Source organism: Notolabrus celidotus, chromosome 16 (genome assembly GCF_009762535.1).
Source record: "Notolabrus celidotus isolate fNotCel1 chromosome 16, fNotCel1.pri, whole genome shotgun sequence".
Taxonomy (NCBI): domain Eukaryota; kingdom Metazoa; phylum Chordata; class Actinopteri; order Labriformes; family Labridae; genus Notolabrus; species Notolabrus celidotus.
Genome location: NC_048287.1, coordinates 5,399,067 through 5,416,626, shown reverse-complemented (window position 1 = coordinate 5,416,626; position 17,560 = coordinate 5,399,067). Strand labels below are relative to the sequence as shown.

General features: G+C 42.9%; 1 protein-coding gene across 5 annotated transcripts in view; it reads left to right on the top strand.

Moving 5' to 3' along the window:
- Positions 1-17,560, top strand: part of ptprua (protein tyrosine phosphatase receptor type Ua) — a 334,107-nt gene that overhangs the window by 217,226 nt on the left and 99,321 nt on the right. For all 5 annotated transcript variants that reach the window (XM_034704890.1, XM_034704892.1, XM_034704887.1 and 2 more), the window contains exons 11-13: positions 5,013-5,115; positions 10,260-10,539; positions 17,094-17,130. In XM_034704890.1, the coding sequence (XP_034560781.1) occupies positions 5,013-5,115; positions 10,260-10,539; positions 17,094-17,130 (420 nt within the window). The remainder of the gene's footprint in view (positions 1-5,012; positions 5,116-10,259; positions 10,540-17,093; positions 17,131-17,560) is intronic.

Sequence of the window (17,560 nt, the reverse complement as noted above, 5' to 3'; positions counted from 1 at the left end):
CTTAATGCCTGCTTTTTGAGAACAAATTACTGTGTTGTATGTTTTACTTTTGAATGTTTCTACTTATCAAAAACCACTTCCAGCTTTAGCAGCTATTATGTAGCATGGTTACAGATCACACCCTCCTGAACAGGTGTAATGACAGGGGCAGTAATGGGTCTTACTGTAACTTCAGGTCTTAAGTATGTTATTGCAAAACATTCAGAATGGTTTGCTTGCCACGCACTCATCTTCTCGCGACTTGATTACTGTAACTCACTTCTAACTGGAATCAACAAAAAACACTCACCAGCCTCCAAACACTCCAGAACGAGCAACTCGGCTTCTTGCTGGTTTCAACAGACAACATCACATCACCCCAGCCTTAGCCTCCCTCCACTGCCTTCCTGTTACTGTTAGATTTTAAGATTTTACTGATCACTTTTGAAGCATGCACGGTTCTGGCTCCAAGCTATATTTCAGAACTTTTAACACCATATGAGCCAACCCTCGGCCTTAGATCCTCGGGTGGGAACTGAGGATGGGCATTTAAAGCCAAAATACTATTCCATAATCATTGGCATCTATTTGCCGATTATTCAAATACCCTAGACGCTCTTTAGCCACCGTCTGGCGGGCATACCGTATTACAACCAGGCACCGGTAACAACAATGAAAAATTTTACTTTTAAAATGAGAAAATAGTCAAAGTAACTATTTGATATTTAATAACGAATGAATATTTGAAAATCATTGCACATCCCTGGTGGGAACCTCCTGGCTGCTCCAAAGGCTAGGCTTAAATGTAAAGGGGACTGAGCATTTTCAATAAGAGCCCCTAGACTTTGGAACGGCCTGCCAGAGGAGATAAGGCTGGCAGAATCTGAAACATCTTTTAAATCTCTTCTTAAAACTCACTGTTATAGACTTGCCTTTATGTGATGTCACCATCTTCTTACTGCCTTTCTTTATCATTTTAAGTTCTGTTGCATCTTATTTTCCTTACATTTTTTTACTCTCTTCGTATCTCATATACAGCCATTATTCCTTCTATTTAAAGCTGGGGTTGGTAGTCAGATTTAGATCCACTTTTTGTTATACTGGTTAAAATGATCTTTATGTCCCGATGGCAATCAATAAATAATTTGTTCTTAAAAAAGAGTGAAAAAAAAAAGCTGCTATCTACAGCAGGAGTAAACCTGGGAAAACACCAACCAATCCCTGCCATCAGGAGCCAAATGATGAAACCAATCAAATCCCGTCCTGCCGTTCTGCCCGCCTCCTGCAAAGCGTACATTTCATGTTTGTGTTTTTAACTTTCACTATGAGAATGTTTTGGTGTTTTCTTACCGCTGAGTGAGACATGAGTTGATGTAGTGCAAAACACAAACCATGTGCTGAGGACCGGTTTTGAATCATGCTAGTTTTCCGTGACTACCAACCCTGACATCAGCAGGCACTGCAGGCTGATCTGCTAAGTTTTATTTAAGAAGCACTTTTCACAGACAACAGTCTTAAATTACAATTGGAGTGGTGCAAAGAGTGGATCTCAGAGTGTAAGAGGTTTGGTGCTACGGTCTCAAACGCTCCATCACTACAAGTCTTTAGCCGTGCTGTGGGAAAGACATCAGCTGTAGGGAGCTGGACCTGAGTAGACTGGGTTACGATTGGTGCAGTGTGGAGTGTTCACTTTGTGTTAAACAGCAGCAGGATTATCCAGAGAGGTCTTTTCAGTTTCAAAACAAATGGAGCCATTAAAACTGTTCAAAGTGTTTAAAGCACCTCATAAAGCAGTTCTCTTCAACACGGCCTTCAGGGGCTGCCAGACAAGCTGCTGTTAACTCAGCTGAATTTGATCATTACATTAATTCCAGACATCTTTTTGGATTACACAGACAAAGGGTGAAACTCAAAGAAAGTAGATCCCCGGATGACGGTGAAGGATGGTGAGAATCTCAGGCTGTGTTAGAGAAGTGAAGACTTCAGCTGAGTTCAGCATCGTGCAGATTCTATACAGGTGTGGAGCTCATTCTAGTACCATCTGTTATCACAGCACTGTACATTACACACATTAACCTATTAGAAAGAGATAAAGCCTTTGACCTCAGCCTGCGCTGGCAATGATAGCTTTGAGATACGACTGCATCTGCTGCCTGAGATCTGAGAAGTCTTTTCAATCAAACCAGCTCTCCACACGGCTTATTTACTTAACAGTATGCCACAGTTTTCTATAAATGTGCAGTTGTAATGTAATGAAGGAGAAAAGGGTTAAAAGTGTCACTGTCACCTGGTTTGACTTGTATATATCCAGCATGCTTTGCACAGCGAAGTGGCCAAATTTGCTTCTTCGAGCGACATCTATCACAAACCAATAAAATACCTCTCTGCATATTAAAGTGGAACATTATTCACACCAGTGTGTAGGCATAGATCTCTTTTAAGATGATTAAAAGTATTAAAAGTTCATCTTACACACTAGATTTTGCAACAACCTCAAGTCAACTCAACTCAACTTTATTTATAAAGCACTTTAAAACGACCACAGCCGGAACAAAGTGCTGTACATAAATAGACAAACAACGCAGGCATAAAAACAATTCAAACACAGGATAATAAAACAATTAAAACAATAAAACAATAAATAAAAACAAACCATAAAACACTAAAACAGGAGCAGAGTCTCATGCAGGGTTGAAAGCCAAGGGATAAAAATGGGTTTTAAGATGAGTTTTAAAAATGGACAGTGAGGAGGCTTGTCTAATGTGGAGGGGAAGCTCATTCCATCATTTTGGAGCAGCAACAGAAAAAGCTCTATCCCCTCTCAGCTTCCGTTTTGCTCTGGTACCTCCAAGAGCAGCAGATCAGCTGACCTGAGGCACCAAACAGGAGCGAAGGGGTGAAGGAGCTCAGAGAGGTAAGGCGGGGCCAGACCATTTAAAGATTTAAAAACAAATAACAGAATCTTAAAGTGGACTCTGAAGTGCACAAGGAGCCAGTGAAGGGAGGCCAGGATCGGAGTAATGTGCTCCCTCTTACGTACTCCAGTTAAGAGGCGAGCGGCTGCATTTTGCACCAACTGGAGACGTGCAAGGGAGGACTGACTAACTCCAATATAAAGTGTGTTACAGTAATCCAGCCGAGAAGTAATAAAAGCATGGATTACTGTCTCAAAGAGCTGCTGTGCAAGTAAAGGCTTCACCTTTGCCATCTGCCTAAGCTGAAAAAAGCTGGACTTCACTACAGAGCTAATTTGACGATCCAATTTAAAATCACTGTCCATCTTAAAACCCAAGTTTGAGACTGTTGGCCTCAAATCATCTGCCAACCATTAGTTTCCACCTCAAACAGCCTCATCCATCCATCCGTCCATTTTCTTCCGCTTATCCGGGGTCGGGTCGTGGAGGCAGCAGTCCAAGCAAATTGACCTAGACATCCCTCTCCCCAGCAACACTCTCCTCCTGGGGAATCCTGAGGCGATCCGAGATCGGGTGGGATATATAATCCCTCCACCGAGTTCGGGGTCTTCCCCAGGGTCTTCTCCCAGTTAGAAGACCCAGAGAAGACCCTCCTCTAAAGGGAGGCGTCCTTATCAGATGCTCGAACCACCTCAGCCAACTCCTTTCGACATGAAGGAGCAGCGGCTCTACTCCGAGCTCCCTTCAAATGTCCAGACACCCTTCAGAGGAAACTCATCTCAGCCATTTGTATCCAAGATCTTATTGTTTCAGTCAGGACCCACAGCTCATGACCATAGGTTTGGGTTGGAACGTAGACCAACTAGTGAATTGAAAGCTTTGCCTTTTGGCTCGGCTCCCTCTATCCCACAACGGTCCGGTACAACGTCCGCATCACTGCTGACGCTGCACCAATCTGTCTCCATTTTACCCCCACTCGTGAAGACCCAGAGATACTTAAACTTCCCGACTTGGGGCAAGGAATCACCCCCCGCCAAGAGAGGGCAATCCACCATATTTCGGCGGAGAACCATGGCCTTAGACTTGGAGGTACCAACTCTCATCCCAGCTGCTTCGCACTCAACCCCACCAATGCCTGCAGAAGGTCCCAACTTGAAGTAGCCAACAGAACCACATCATCTACAAAAAGCAGAGATGAAATTCTGAGCCTCATCCATTTTTACATAATATAATGAATAAATATGTGTCGGATACAGCCCTGAATTATTACATCCATTCCTCCATCCCTCCGTATGTCCTGTACCTATTCAATCTGCTTCAGAGGGTGGCCTGTGTAGGACTCACAGCTGTCAGATGTTCCACCTGCAGTATCACATGCTCTCCCCGGGCTGTCGGAGAAGCCCAGCAGGAAGTCGTCTCATGCTCCGAGTTCTTGTAGCGAGCATGAAAACGTAATGTGGCACTGTTAGTCTTTTCATAATTCATGCTGGATTAAACCACCTAACACGCACAGTCCTCAAAAACACTTTGTATAATGCAAACCTCAGCTTGCTGTGTGCGAGTGTGTGCTTTTATTTTTTGTTGGATGACAGGTTACACAAGCAGATTTTAACAACAAGCATTAAAGCTCTGCCTCCGAAGCAAAAACATTTCCACTTCCACTCAGGAGCCTTTTTTGTCTCAGCTTATCTGTTGTAACAGGGCGACCATTTGCTTCACTACATACTCCAGTTAATTCACTCCCGGTAGTAAACAGAGATGGGAACACTCAACCTCATTGTCCCCAGAGCTTTGCTGGGGTTGTGCAGCTTTGAGATCTGCCCTAATTATATTATAAGGGCCTCTTGTTTTCTCTGTAGTTGGCTGCTGTTTCTAGTCATCATCAGTCAGTGGCGGTGTGTGGGAGGCCTCCACACACTGCAGCACACAGGGGACGGGTTTGGTTAATGAATAAAGAGAGCACACTCAATCTTTTCATGGAGGAAAAATTACTGAAATATCCAAGCAGATGTGCAGATACATCTTGTGATCTCTCGAAACAAAACGTGTATTTTTCTATCATCATTCTGGTTCATGTCAACATCTCTGACTCCTCTCCTGCTTTGTTCCTCTCCTCAGCCCCGGTGTTCGACTATGAAGACATCCCATCTCCGCTGAGCGAGTCAGAGAGCACCATCACCGTGCTGCTGCGCCCTGCGCTGGCAAGAGGGGCTCCTGTCAGGTACAACTAATACACTACTCACTCCTACGCCAGCATTCATTCAGCCCTCATCTGTGCTCTGATATTTATAGCTGCTGTAAAAAAATAAAATAAAAAGCTCTCTAGGCAGCAGGAATAGTTCAACAAGCATGTAGCATTGCAAGTACCATTTTAAGTCCAATGTATGAAGAACCAGACAGACTATGAATCACCTCATATCTTCCTAAATCTGTCCCGGGCCACGTCACAGTGCTGAACCCGGCAGCTGATTGTCCTGGGTTAGCTTGTATTGCATGAACGACCAAAAAAGACATCTTCACTGTCTGTGCCCTGATACCTGACTCACCATGGCAGACAGTTTGGGAATGACAGCGCATACCGACCAATCATACGCTGACTGGTTGACAGGTGTGTCACCGTAACGAGCGCCGCTCACCAATTTCAGTCAGCATGCAGGTTGAGAAAATGGAAGCGAGAGAAAGTGGAAAAGAAACTCCAATCCTCGGTGGTAGAATGAAGTCCTCTCCTTCAAACATTACAAGGCCAATAGATACATACAATGTTGGGTATGTGAGGCCATGCTTTGTCAGACACATGACAACCTTGCTCGATCATAAATGTGGATGGCTCTGGAGAGATATTGACATTTCAATAGACAGAGAAGACAAACAGTGCAGAGGTGTTTTTAAGATAACCTGCGTGCTCAAGCTGCACTTCTACAAATGACAGCAAAACGACAACCCTAATAAAAGTTGTGGATTCTGATCTGTTCTTAAAATTACAATGAAAATCACTCAAATTGCTTTCATAAACACAACTCACACATTTGCATACTGCTCTGTTTTCTCCCTTGAGAGCATTGGCACTCACTACAAATGTTGAATCACTGTTTGAAGGGGCAAACTGGCTTCATTAAACTTGGATCGCAGTCATCTTGTTCTGGCTGTCATTCCCATCATTAATTATAATAATCTACTTAGCAAGTTAATTTCAGAGATCAGGGGACGTGATGACACTGCTGAAAAAGGAGTGATGAGGCAAAAAAACAGGAAGAGTCAGACGATCAGACAGACTGTAAACAAAGCTCCAGGTGAGCCGCGCTCGTTAGAAAGACTAAAGAAAGATTCAACGTGTGATGTCACATCCATACCTGACTGAGCTTTCTGATTCAGATCTGACCTCTCACTCCTGTATGAACCCTCATCATGATGTAACTGTTGACTGTCTTTCACCATTAGGCTCTCATGCAGCAATACAACTATCATCAGGGCTCTGAAATGTTGAGTCCAAAGTCACATGAAGCCTAAACTGTGACCAGTCTTCTCAGAATATTGAGTGCACCTTGAACAGTTTTAAATGGTTTCTAAAGGCTGATTTATACTTCTGCGTTGAATCAACAGCGTACCGTACGCCGGGGGTCCGCGTAGCTCCCGTACCTACGCCGAGGCCTACGCACGTAGCTGACGTGCACCTCCTCCAAAATGTAACTCCCCGTAGAGCCGACGCGGACCTCAAGCTCTGTGATTGGTCGGCTCGGCGGCTTTGTATTTCCTGCATTTACAACACTTCCGGGATCCCAGACATCGGCCGCACATCGGCCGTGTATTTCATCTCCTCCTCTCTATTCTTCATGTAATCATGTATGTATGATAAACAGCAACATGTATCAGCTGTAGATTAACATAACACGCTCTGAATCTCTGTGGAAAAGTAAACAGAGATCGCAGCGGGGCAGGAAGCAGGCGACCGGCTATCAGAGAGACCACACTGCCCTCTAGTGTTTCGGTGGAAAATTGCTTTGCGACACGGACACACCGACGCACAAGTATGTGGGGCTCAAGTCCGCGTCAGCCCCCGCTGCGTAGGGGAGACGCAGAAGTATCAATCAGCCTTAAGGGGGCGCTGGTTTGGCTCAAGGCCAAACCAAGACGTGTTGGAGAGGGATAGAGGGAGATGAAGAGAGAGAGAGAGATGATAGTGACGGACAGTAGTAGTTGTAGCAGCTGGAGTCTGGTACGTTCAGTGCAGCAGAGATCCAGAGGAACCTACAAGACAAGGGAGCTCAGGGACTCCAATGTCAAAGGTCTATGGTTAGTCACTTTAATGGGACAGGAAGAGTTAAAGTAAATGATAGGAGGAAGAGGATAGCAGGAGCTTTTGATGTAGTGGTCACAAGTGAGAAATACGATGAGGTGTTTGTAGAAAATCAACATGAATATTCTTGGTTAGTGACTTTGTGACAGAGCTAGTCTACAGCTCCTGCTATTAAACACAGGGAGCGCTATGAATGGCAGCCTGAAGCAACACAACACCGGTCTTTAAGTTTACCACATTTATCCTCTCTGCTGTAAACTCAAACCCACAGAGCTCCTCTTTTTACCATCCTGTAATCTGAGGAAGAAGATGAGGCAGTTGGACGGAGTTTATATTTCTGTTTAAATGAGTTGGGAATTAGTCGCTTTGGTACATCCCTGATTGTTTCACAAAAAAAAGAGCTCAGTGTGTTTCCATAACATGATGGCAGTCGTTTTGTGATCCAGTAGACTCCTGCAACCGAGCCCTCAGACAAAACTACTGTCTGTTTGTTTTTCTAGTGTTGTAAGGAAGGGAAATAAACATGAGGAAAGTGTTGTTTTTTCAAGAGTATGCACCTGTAGAGAGGAGATTCACTGGTCAAATTCGCACCTGGCTTTTATTTAGTCTTTAGATTTTGATGGAGTTGATGAGCTAAAACATCTGAAAGCTGAGTCGAAAACTGGAGCAGGGTTCTCTTGTGCTTAAAGGAGCAATCTGAGCTGCAGGGCCACTAATCAGCAGGTTTTGTCCTTCATTCAATATGCAGCACTTGCTCCATAGTTTCCAGTTAATGCATTTACATGACCTCCTGCAGGGAAGGTGGGCCTTGTTACAGTCAAAGCTATAGAAGGACCATTGAAGGATGCAAATCCAGTGATGTGAGAGAAAGGACCAGAGCTGGAGAGGAGGAAGTGCATGACAGAGTTCAAGCACAAGCAGAGCAAATTGAATGCAAGCAAGGACTGTTGGAGTGCAGCGGCAGGGTTTTTAGGGAGAGCACGAAAAAATGTGAATATAAAATAATTAGTCATGGCCTCAAAGTGAGAGGACACACTTATAGGGATATGAATATAGGAAAATAAATGTGTATAAGTCATAACTATAGCATCTCATACTAACCTCCACTCTTGTTGACAAAGACCAGAAAGAGGGCCCACATTACACCAATTTTAAAGTCTCTGTGTTGGCTTCCAGTATATTTTAGAATAGATTTTAAGATTTTTTTTTTTGGTTTTTAAATATCTTTATGATCTTGCTCCTTCTTATTTATCAGATTTGCTTTTATCAGCCAGTGAGGGCCCTCAGGTCTTCAGGTAGTGGACTTTTAATTGCACCAAAAGCTAGAACAAAGACTCACGGTGAGGCAGCTTTTTAACAGTTTTATTTCACCTCACTTTATTTATTTATTTATTTATTTATTTTCTAGTTCAAATTGTAGTCACTTTTTATTTTTTTTGTTTTATTAATTAATTTATTAATTTATCAAGTATGACATCTTATTTTCTTTTTTTGTTGTTGTTTAATATTGTAGTTTTTTATTATCTCAGAATGTATTTTATTTTGGTGAATTTAATTTCCTGTGTTGAGTTTTAACATCTTATTTTACCTCCAGTATTTCCTCATTAAGATATCATGAGTGCGTTTCCCCAGTGTTTCCTTCTTTTTTATTTTTCATTTATTTATTTATTTTATTTTCATTATTATTATTATTATTATTATTATGATTGTTGTTCTTTGGTTTGGGGTCGGGGCTGGGGCTGGGGTTGGGATTAGGATGGGGTGGTCTTTTTATTTTTTTATTAGAGGTGCAACAATACGTGTATCTGTATCGAACCGTTCGATACAGTGGTCACGGTTCGGTACGCCCTATGAACCGAACGATACGCAATTTTATATTCATTTTTATCAACTTCTGACGAGGCGCTCTGTGCTGAAAGTTCAGAGGATCTGCGCTGGACTCCTCCGGGCTGCATTGTCGAGCGCAGGTCCACTAAACTGCGTGCTCCTCCCTCATTCATTCAGTCCAAGCTGCTCACGTTTCTTTTAACTGTGCTTCATATGGAAATCTATATTTCACCATACGATGGTCTGCTGGGTTCATATGTTCACGTATGTGTGTGTGAGCGCACGCCCGAACGAGAGGGAAGCACGAGTGTCCGCTTTGGTTGCAGAGCAGAGTTGTTCGGTGGTCCTGTAGTGATGCTAGACTGGGTGATGTGGTTTTAAAGTGCGTATATGCATTACTTGTGGTCTTATACTGCATGCTGTGTAAGACTTCAGCCTGATACCAAACAGTATTTCCCTGCCGTTATATTTCCCTGCCGTTATATCGGGGGCGCACCCGTCGGGTCCCGCCCCCCCTTGGAAGTCAAAGCAGAAGTGATTTAAGGTTCCCTCTCTCATAGATCAGGTCTATACCTTGTTCTTTTATTTAAAGCTCCTGTGAGGAGTTTTTGAGTGGTCATGAAATGGACTGAAAAGAACAGTGATGCCTCTTTATGACCTAGAAAAGCAAACAAGATTGTTAAAAAAGGTATTGATCAATTCCGTTTTGTTATTTTAAAGCCTGAAATCACTGTGAGAGGGTAGGTGTCAGATGAGGTGATGGACAGCACGTCACGAAAAAAACGCTTTTCAGCAGTAAATATTCTTAATGAGTGAAATAGTTGACTGTTGGTTGAAAGAAGGAGGAGATAACATAATTTACACATGTACAGGACAAAATAAGCAAGATCACTTAGTCCATAGGGGGGCACCAAAGTCAACACAAACAGAAAGTTCCTCACAGGAGCTTTAACAGACTAAATATCCTTATGTTATTTATCTTATTTACATGATGGGATGGGAATATCAATAAACTACAAGTAAAAAAAGGCATGGGAATTCCTCTTTTTCTGTATCGAAAACGTATCGAACCGAACGGAACCGTGGATTTTGTGTATCGTTGCACCCCTAATATATATATTTCTTTCTTTCTTTTTTTCAAATTCTATTTGAAGTTGTTTTTATGTACATCACTTGTGTGACAATGTCATTGTATAAAAAGCGCTTTAAATAAAGACTGACTGATAGGTTGATTGTTCTCCCAGTGCCTACCAGGTGGTGGTGGTTGAAGAGGACGGATCCCGTAAGGTGAGGAGGAGGGAGCTGGGCACCGTCGACTGCTTCCCCACTCCAAACTCCCACAACGAGGCGCAGGCCAAAGGGGCTCCACATTACTACACAGCCGAGCTGGCCCCCAGCAGTCTTCCAGAGGCCACACCCTTCACCGTGGGTGACAACCACACCTACAACGGCTACTGGAACAGCCCTTTAGATCCCACCAAGAACTACCTCATCTACTTCCAGGCTACCAGCAACTTCAGAGGGGTGAGGATCATTAAGATGCCTGACAGGTCTTTTGTTTCTGCAGCTCACCCACGTTATTTTAATGTTTCAGCAACCTTGACAGTCAATTTAGATTTGTGTCAAACAAGAAGAAGGAAAGAGGCAGGATGCTGGAGGAGAGTGGAAGCAGCTCTCTGCATAAACAAGGCTTTATTTGTTTCCAATGGTTGATGTGTGTAATGCATTTTCAGGGTGGCTTTTGGTCGATTGTTTCCTCCTGGTGAATCGAAGAAGATAATGTTGCATCCTTTCTCATTGGAAAATCCTCTCAAGCATCACAAGCAGCAAAGTGGAAACATGAATTTTAACAGATTTAGGATGATAACTACATACAGGGGGAAAAAACACTCAGATTCCCTCGTGTTGAGTCTTGTGTTCCCTTGTGTTTTTTTTTTCTGAAGAGAAAAATCAAACCCTGCTTCCCCCTCTGAAGTGATCTGAAAGAGAACTTCTTCAGCATTTGAAAAAGCAGCTGAAGCATGAATAAGGAGGCCAGTCTGCAAAGAAGCAGTGGGAGTAAACGCTGTTGAAATCATTAGGTCCGTATGGTGCTTATGTGTGCCTGCCTGGCCACAGATATCAGTGTCAGACTCCTCAAAAGATGCAGCCAGACTCTGCTGGGTGCTGTGAGATGAAGTTCACAGGCAGTCTGTGGTCTGTGTCAAAACAGACACACTGACTCCTAAACTGAATGGAAAGGAAAGGAGTCGATGTCCTCTGGTTCAAAAAGGAAGACGGATGCAGAATTGGACTTGGATTTTTTCTTTGCTGACTCCACTGGCTGCAAAGAGATGTTCAATTCTCTTTGACCAGAAGGGACATGAACTTGTATCTTAGTTGATTTGTGATGTCAGCGTGCATCCTCCTGAAGAGTTTGTGCTCTCAAACGTTAACCCCTGATTCAGCAGTAATCCTTATTTTGTAAATCATGGACCCATTTGAAGTAACTCAAGGTTGCAGGATGAGCTTTTGGGTGTAGGTACCTGTGAATGCACCAGCACAGCTCCCTGTCCTCCATTTGTAACATTGTTCAAACATCACCCTAACTTGTGACTTAAGTGTGACTTGAGTGTTCACAAACAAAAAGCCTTTCTTGCGGTCTAAAATCTGTATTCTTTGACTTTTGTTTCTCCTGGTTTGTGATGTTCGTCCTTGAAGATGAAATTAAAAACACTGTCAGCACTCTAGCTCAGCCAACACAGCGACAGCAACATTTAAATCATTCTTTTTTGCCGTTTTTTCGGAGAGATGTGCTGCAGAGGGAGAGAGATAAAGAAAATTATTTTGACAATTACCCAGAATAAATTAGACGTACGAGGCTTACAGCGGACCATGAGCTGCCATTGAATTGAAACACTAATTGCTTTGGCAGATACGCCTTCAGTGACGCTTGAAAGATGCATGATTGCTGCTGCCAGTGTCATTTGACACACAAACAGGAAACAAACACACACTGTTCAGAGTATTCTCCCCCTCTGTCATCCCTGTACAACTCAATATCTACATGAAGGCCGTCTATTACACCAGAAATGAAAATGCCAGCATGCTGATTTCTCATTTTGAGCCTTCTGTTATGTTTATCATCAGTCACCGTCTGGGATTACCTGTCACTTATCCCAGTTTCACTCACTGGGTGGACTGATGTGTGTGTTTGGAAGGGGTCGAGTTTAAATCTGTTTCTGCTTCAGCTCCAGATTGGCTTAAAAATTCTAACATACCTTCACATGAAGCTCATAAATCTGTAGGTTTGTCTTTGTTGCTTTTTATCAGCTGAAAGTAAAGCAACATAAATCTCAGGTTGCAGGCCTCTCCTCATAAACCTCATAAACCACTGCTGATGTTTGACATTTTTAACAGTTTATACTCACATAATAAACATTAAATGGGGATTGTGGGATTTTCTGACCCTGGTTTTTCTTACAACTGGGCTATTTTTAAAACCCATATACGTGTTTTAATGGCTAAAAGAAAACAGAATGAATAGTGATGCTCTGATCTGACTTTTTAAAATGTGACACAGATACCTGGGTTTTGGTACCAGCCGACACCGGCACCCATCAGATCCAATCCACCACCAGTGTTACCCCCAAAATACACAGGATGCGTCACGTTGCATTACGTTTCCATTCTAGTAATTATAATAATAATAATAATAATAATAATGCATTTTATTTATAGGCGCCTTTCTTGGCACTCAAGGTCACCTTACAGAGGAGTTGTGGTCAGATGGAATAAGCCAGTTTAAACAGATGGATTTTGAGTTTGGATTTAAAATGTGGGAGTGAGTCAGTGTTGCGGAGGTCAGGTGGGAGAGAGTTCCAGAGCTGGGGAGCAGAGCGGCTGAAGGCTCTGCTCCCCATGGTAACAAGGCGAGCAGGGGGGACAGTGAGATGGATGGAGGAGGAGGATCTGAGGGTGCGGACGGGTGTGGCAGTATGGAGGAGGTCAGAGAGATATGGAATGGCGAGGTTGTGTTTGGATTTGAAGGTGAGGAGAAGTATTTTGTAGTTGATCCGGTGTGTGATGGGGAGCCAGTGGAGCTGTTTCAGGATGGGTGTGTTGTGGTGGATGGAGGCGGTGCGTGTGATGATACCGGCGGCTGAATTTTGAACCAGTTGTAGTTTATGGAGGGTTTTGTGGGGGAGACCAAACAGAAGGGAGTTGCAATAGTCCAAACGGGAGGTGACGAGGCTGTGAACAAGAATGGCAGTGGAGTGGGGAGTGAGTGAAGGACGGAGACGGTTAATATTGCTGAGGTGGAAGTAGGCGGACCGGGTGACGTGGTTGATATGGGAGGTGAAGGAGAGGGTGCTGTCGAGGATGACACCCAGACTCTTAACCTGAGGGGAGGGGAAGAGGGGCGAGTTGTCGATGGGAATAGAGAAATTATGGAGTTTGTTTAATGTAGATTTTGTGCCAATTAGAAGAAGTTCAGTTTTATTGCTGTTTAATTTAAGGAAGTTTGAGGTGAACCACGATTTTATTTCAAGGAGACAATCAGTAAGTAGTCAATGCTCTAGGGTCCACAGGGCGTGCTGCGGCGTGTCTCAGCTCTGTCTTGGGAGCGTGCCCCCACACCGCTCCACCAGAGATATGCTTCAAGCCTATTTTTGACGGAGCCCCGCACCCAGCACGCGTCAAGGCACGAGGATCTGTTAATTTCAAAATAAAAAAACATATACAGACCCCCGACTCCAGATCATATAGATCAGAAATACACATCGATTATGGATGTAAGCTTCAAACAGACACACATACGTGATCCAGGTCCACTACAACAGGACTTTAAGATGACCACTGTGTCAGAAGGTAACAGGACTTTAAGATGATCACTGTGTCAGAAGGTAACAGTACTTTAAGATGATCACTGTGTCAGAAGGTAACAGGACTTTAAGATGATCACTGTGTCAGAAGGTAACAGGACTTTAAGATGATCACTGTGTCAGAAGGTAACAGGACTTTAAGATGATCACTGTGTCAGAAGGTAACAGAACTTTAAGATGATCACTGTGTCAGAGGGTAACAGGACTTTAAGATGATCACTGTGTCAGAGGGTAACAGGACTTTAAGATGATCACTGTGTCAGAAGGTAACAGGACTTTAAGATGATCACTGTGTCAGAGGGTAACAGGACTTTAAGATGATCACTGTGTCAGAAGGTAACAGGACTTTAAGATGATCACTGTGTCAGAAGGTAACAGGACTTTAAGATGATCACTGTGTCAGAAGGTAACAGGACTTTAAGATGATCACTGAGTCAGAAGGTAACAGGAGTTTAAGATGATCACTGTGTCAGAAGGGCAACAAAGTAGAGCCAAAGTATTCATATTAAAGTCATCTAAGCCTGCTAAATTGAAACTTTATAGTTATGCAGCATACTCAGTGATGATATAAACACAAAATTAATGGGATACTATCCAAATGATTGAACCACAGAACGGCTCTGTAACCTGTTGTTTGTATGTGGTTCTCTCCATGCTGGACCCAGCTGTTCCTGGCTTCTCTTAGCTGGCGCTATGCTTCAAACATGCGTCCTGTGGAGCAGGGCACAAGCCCTCGGACAGAGCAAAGCCGCGTCGCAGACCAAACGCGGCGCACACACATCCTGTGGATTTTCGGGGTTAGACATAACTGCAGTTTCACATTGAGGAGTACAGGTTATTGATCTAATTCTTTCTGAGTTGTTTTCTAACTTTTTAAGCCCGAATGAGAATTTTTTATAATTATAAGATAATTTTTAAAAGTAGAGGTAATTACTATTTAACTGTAAGCCTCTAAATGAAGCAGTGGATTAATTAGGAATTAAAGAGTAATAAAAAACTGCATCAAAAAGAAAAGAAAACATAAACATTAAATCACAGTCATACCACAAAATACTGAAACAAACTGACTTCATTCATCTGAATATGCGGCTAGTTGAACACCTCCATGATTGAAGTCTGAACGGAGTCCCTGCTGTGTTATCTGTGGAGGTTTGTAGCTCGTAGCTCTGCACAAGTCGTGTCCATCCAGTGTACTGTTAGACTCCAGAGAGACGATGGGCAAACTTCAGAGCTCCACATATCTGTGCTGAAGCTCTCAGTGTGACATCATTTGATGAGTGTTTGCACGTTTTCCTGTATAGAGTTCAGACAGAGCTGCTTTAAGTGCTGTTACCTTGGGATGGAGTCCCTCCTTTTCAATGAGTAGCAGGAGTTTCTTGTCCAGAACAAAGAACAGGAAACAATGAATGTGAGAAGCTTCTCTGTTTTATATTTCTCACATCTGTGCACACAGCTGACAACGTTATCTGCTTCGTCTCAGCGTCTGTTTTAGTGCGGTTACACTCATGATTCTTGAGATGCTCCGTTGAATTGATTGTTTTATATTTTGCTCCGTTACCACAAACCCTCAAATATTAGCTTTGCACAGATTGCACGTCGCCGCCGGAGTTGTTGGTGTAACACGGGTGAAATACCTCCAAACTGCTGAGCTGCTGTAGTTAGCTTCATCCATGCTACGTTAGCTCTCCGCCTAGCATGCTGCACAGACCTACTGATGGTTTGCATAAACACAGAAGAGCAAAGTACTGAGGTGGTTTGATTGGTTTAATCCATCTGCCCTTTTCCCTGTTACTTTTTGAGTCATGATCTGACTCTATGCAACACCCGGACCTGTGGGTGCATCCCTAAAAATCAAACGACAAGAATAGTGGAAATGCTTCAGCAGACTATTTCAGCCTGCAGATTTGACATTGCAGTACAGGCTGAAAATACCCTTAATCATACTGTACATCCATTAAAGTAACCTTTTTATGACAGTGATTTTTATGGAGGTGTCTAACAACATTAAAGAAATGATCCCTTCCAAGACAGACCTTTATATCAAGGAGTAAGATATTCTATTTTCAAAATGAGAAGCAGCTCTTGCATTGGTCTCTCAGCCACCAGTCTCCTTTCACAAATCCTAATGTGCAGAAAAAGAGGTGGCGACGTCCATACTTCTGGGGTTGTTAGTTGGTGTTATTGACTTTCTTATCTTAAAATTGGAGGTTTGGATCCATCACCGTATTTTACACATTACACCAAAGAAAGTGACTGATGGAGACGTCAACTACTCCTGTTTCCTGTGAGGTGAAATTTATGTTTTTGTCAATGGAGTCTGGTAGCAGCAGAGAGAGCGATGCACATGCTGTGTCTCTGTAATAAATCTTTCAGATTTTGATATTTATAACTTTATTTACTTCACAGCCCTGGAAGCTGAATCTCCATGGATTCTGTGAGGGATTAGAAAGAGGTCAGATTTGATAAGCAGATCCAATACTGGTATCAGATTTGATGAAATCCTCCTGAAGGACTGGGACTCTTCAATGTCCTGTGTATCCCTCTTCTTAACAAGACTTGGAGGCTCAGTTACATTAAATTACTTCTTTGACAAGCTCTGGGTGATTCTGTACCAAAAGAGCAAAAAGCCCACCTTGACAGAGGACGGAGTGACACATGACATACTACCTGACGCTATTTTAATAACCCCTGAGTGGGAGTAAATATGACTGATCTGTCAGTGTTCGACATGAGAGGAGATGGAACTCCACTTGAAACAGATTTCCCAATTAAAAGAGGTAATTTGGCAAGCGTTTTAGGTGAAAGGTTTCTGACTCCAATCTTACAGCACAGATTAGCATAATTGCCTATAAAGGCTGATTTAACTTCCTTAAATCTTAATTTGGGAACATGCCCCTTTATTGCTGTGATAGAGGTGGCTGGTTTGGGGGGGAGATAGAGCCAATCAGTGGACAGTGGTGAGGGACCTCACATGGTGAAGGGGAGCAGAGGTCTCTCATATCACAAGGAGATGTCATCCGCTCTGAAACTTTAATTATTTCCTCCACAGAGCAGGGGTCTGGGTGACTTTGACACACACACATGCCCGCATGTGATGCAAGTTTTGGGCGAGGATGTGGATTCTGACTCATAATTAACTTTGTTTCTTGTTCATGTTTGTCTTCTGGTACCACGCCAATTGAATTAACTCAGACTTTTCTTTTTTACTCACAGGAGACCAGGATTAACTGCATTCGGATTGCTCGCAAAGGTAACACTCACTTTGCTTTTCTATTCTGAGAGTGCTTCACACATACATCAATGAATAGTTCACATTTTCACGCTATCATCATTATCAGGATGGGATGCTTCGGATAGTTCCAGGTTTTCTGACCCACGTGAACAGGGCTTCACTTTACCTGTTGTACGTGTCATTGCAACGTAACATCAAATCGCTAATTCAAACTTTTCCGAACATGAATTCCTTTGAATCATGAGGACAAAACTTTGCTGTAAAGCATGTGTGAGTTTGACCCGTGTTCCATTTGTTATAATGGAGGGGGCGGGCTTTAAATGCCCTAGGAAACCAAATCAACAAAAACGTTCTACCTATGATATTTCAGACCATATGTAAATACTAAAAACTATTTAAATATATTAGAACTCAACTTCGATCCATTTTCAAATATGTTCAATTAAGT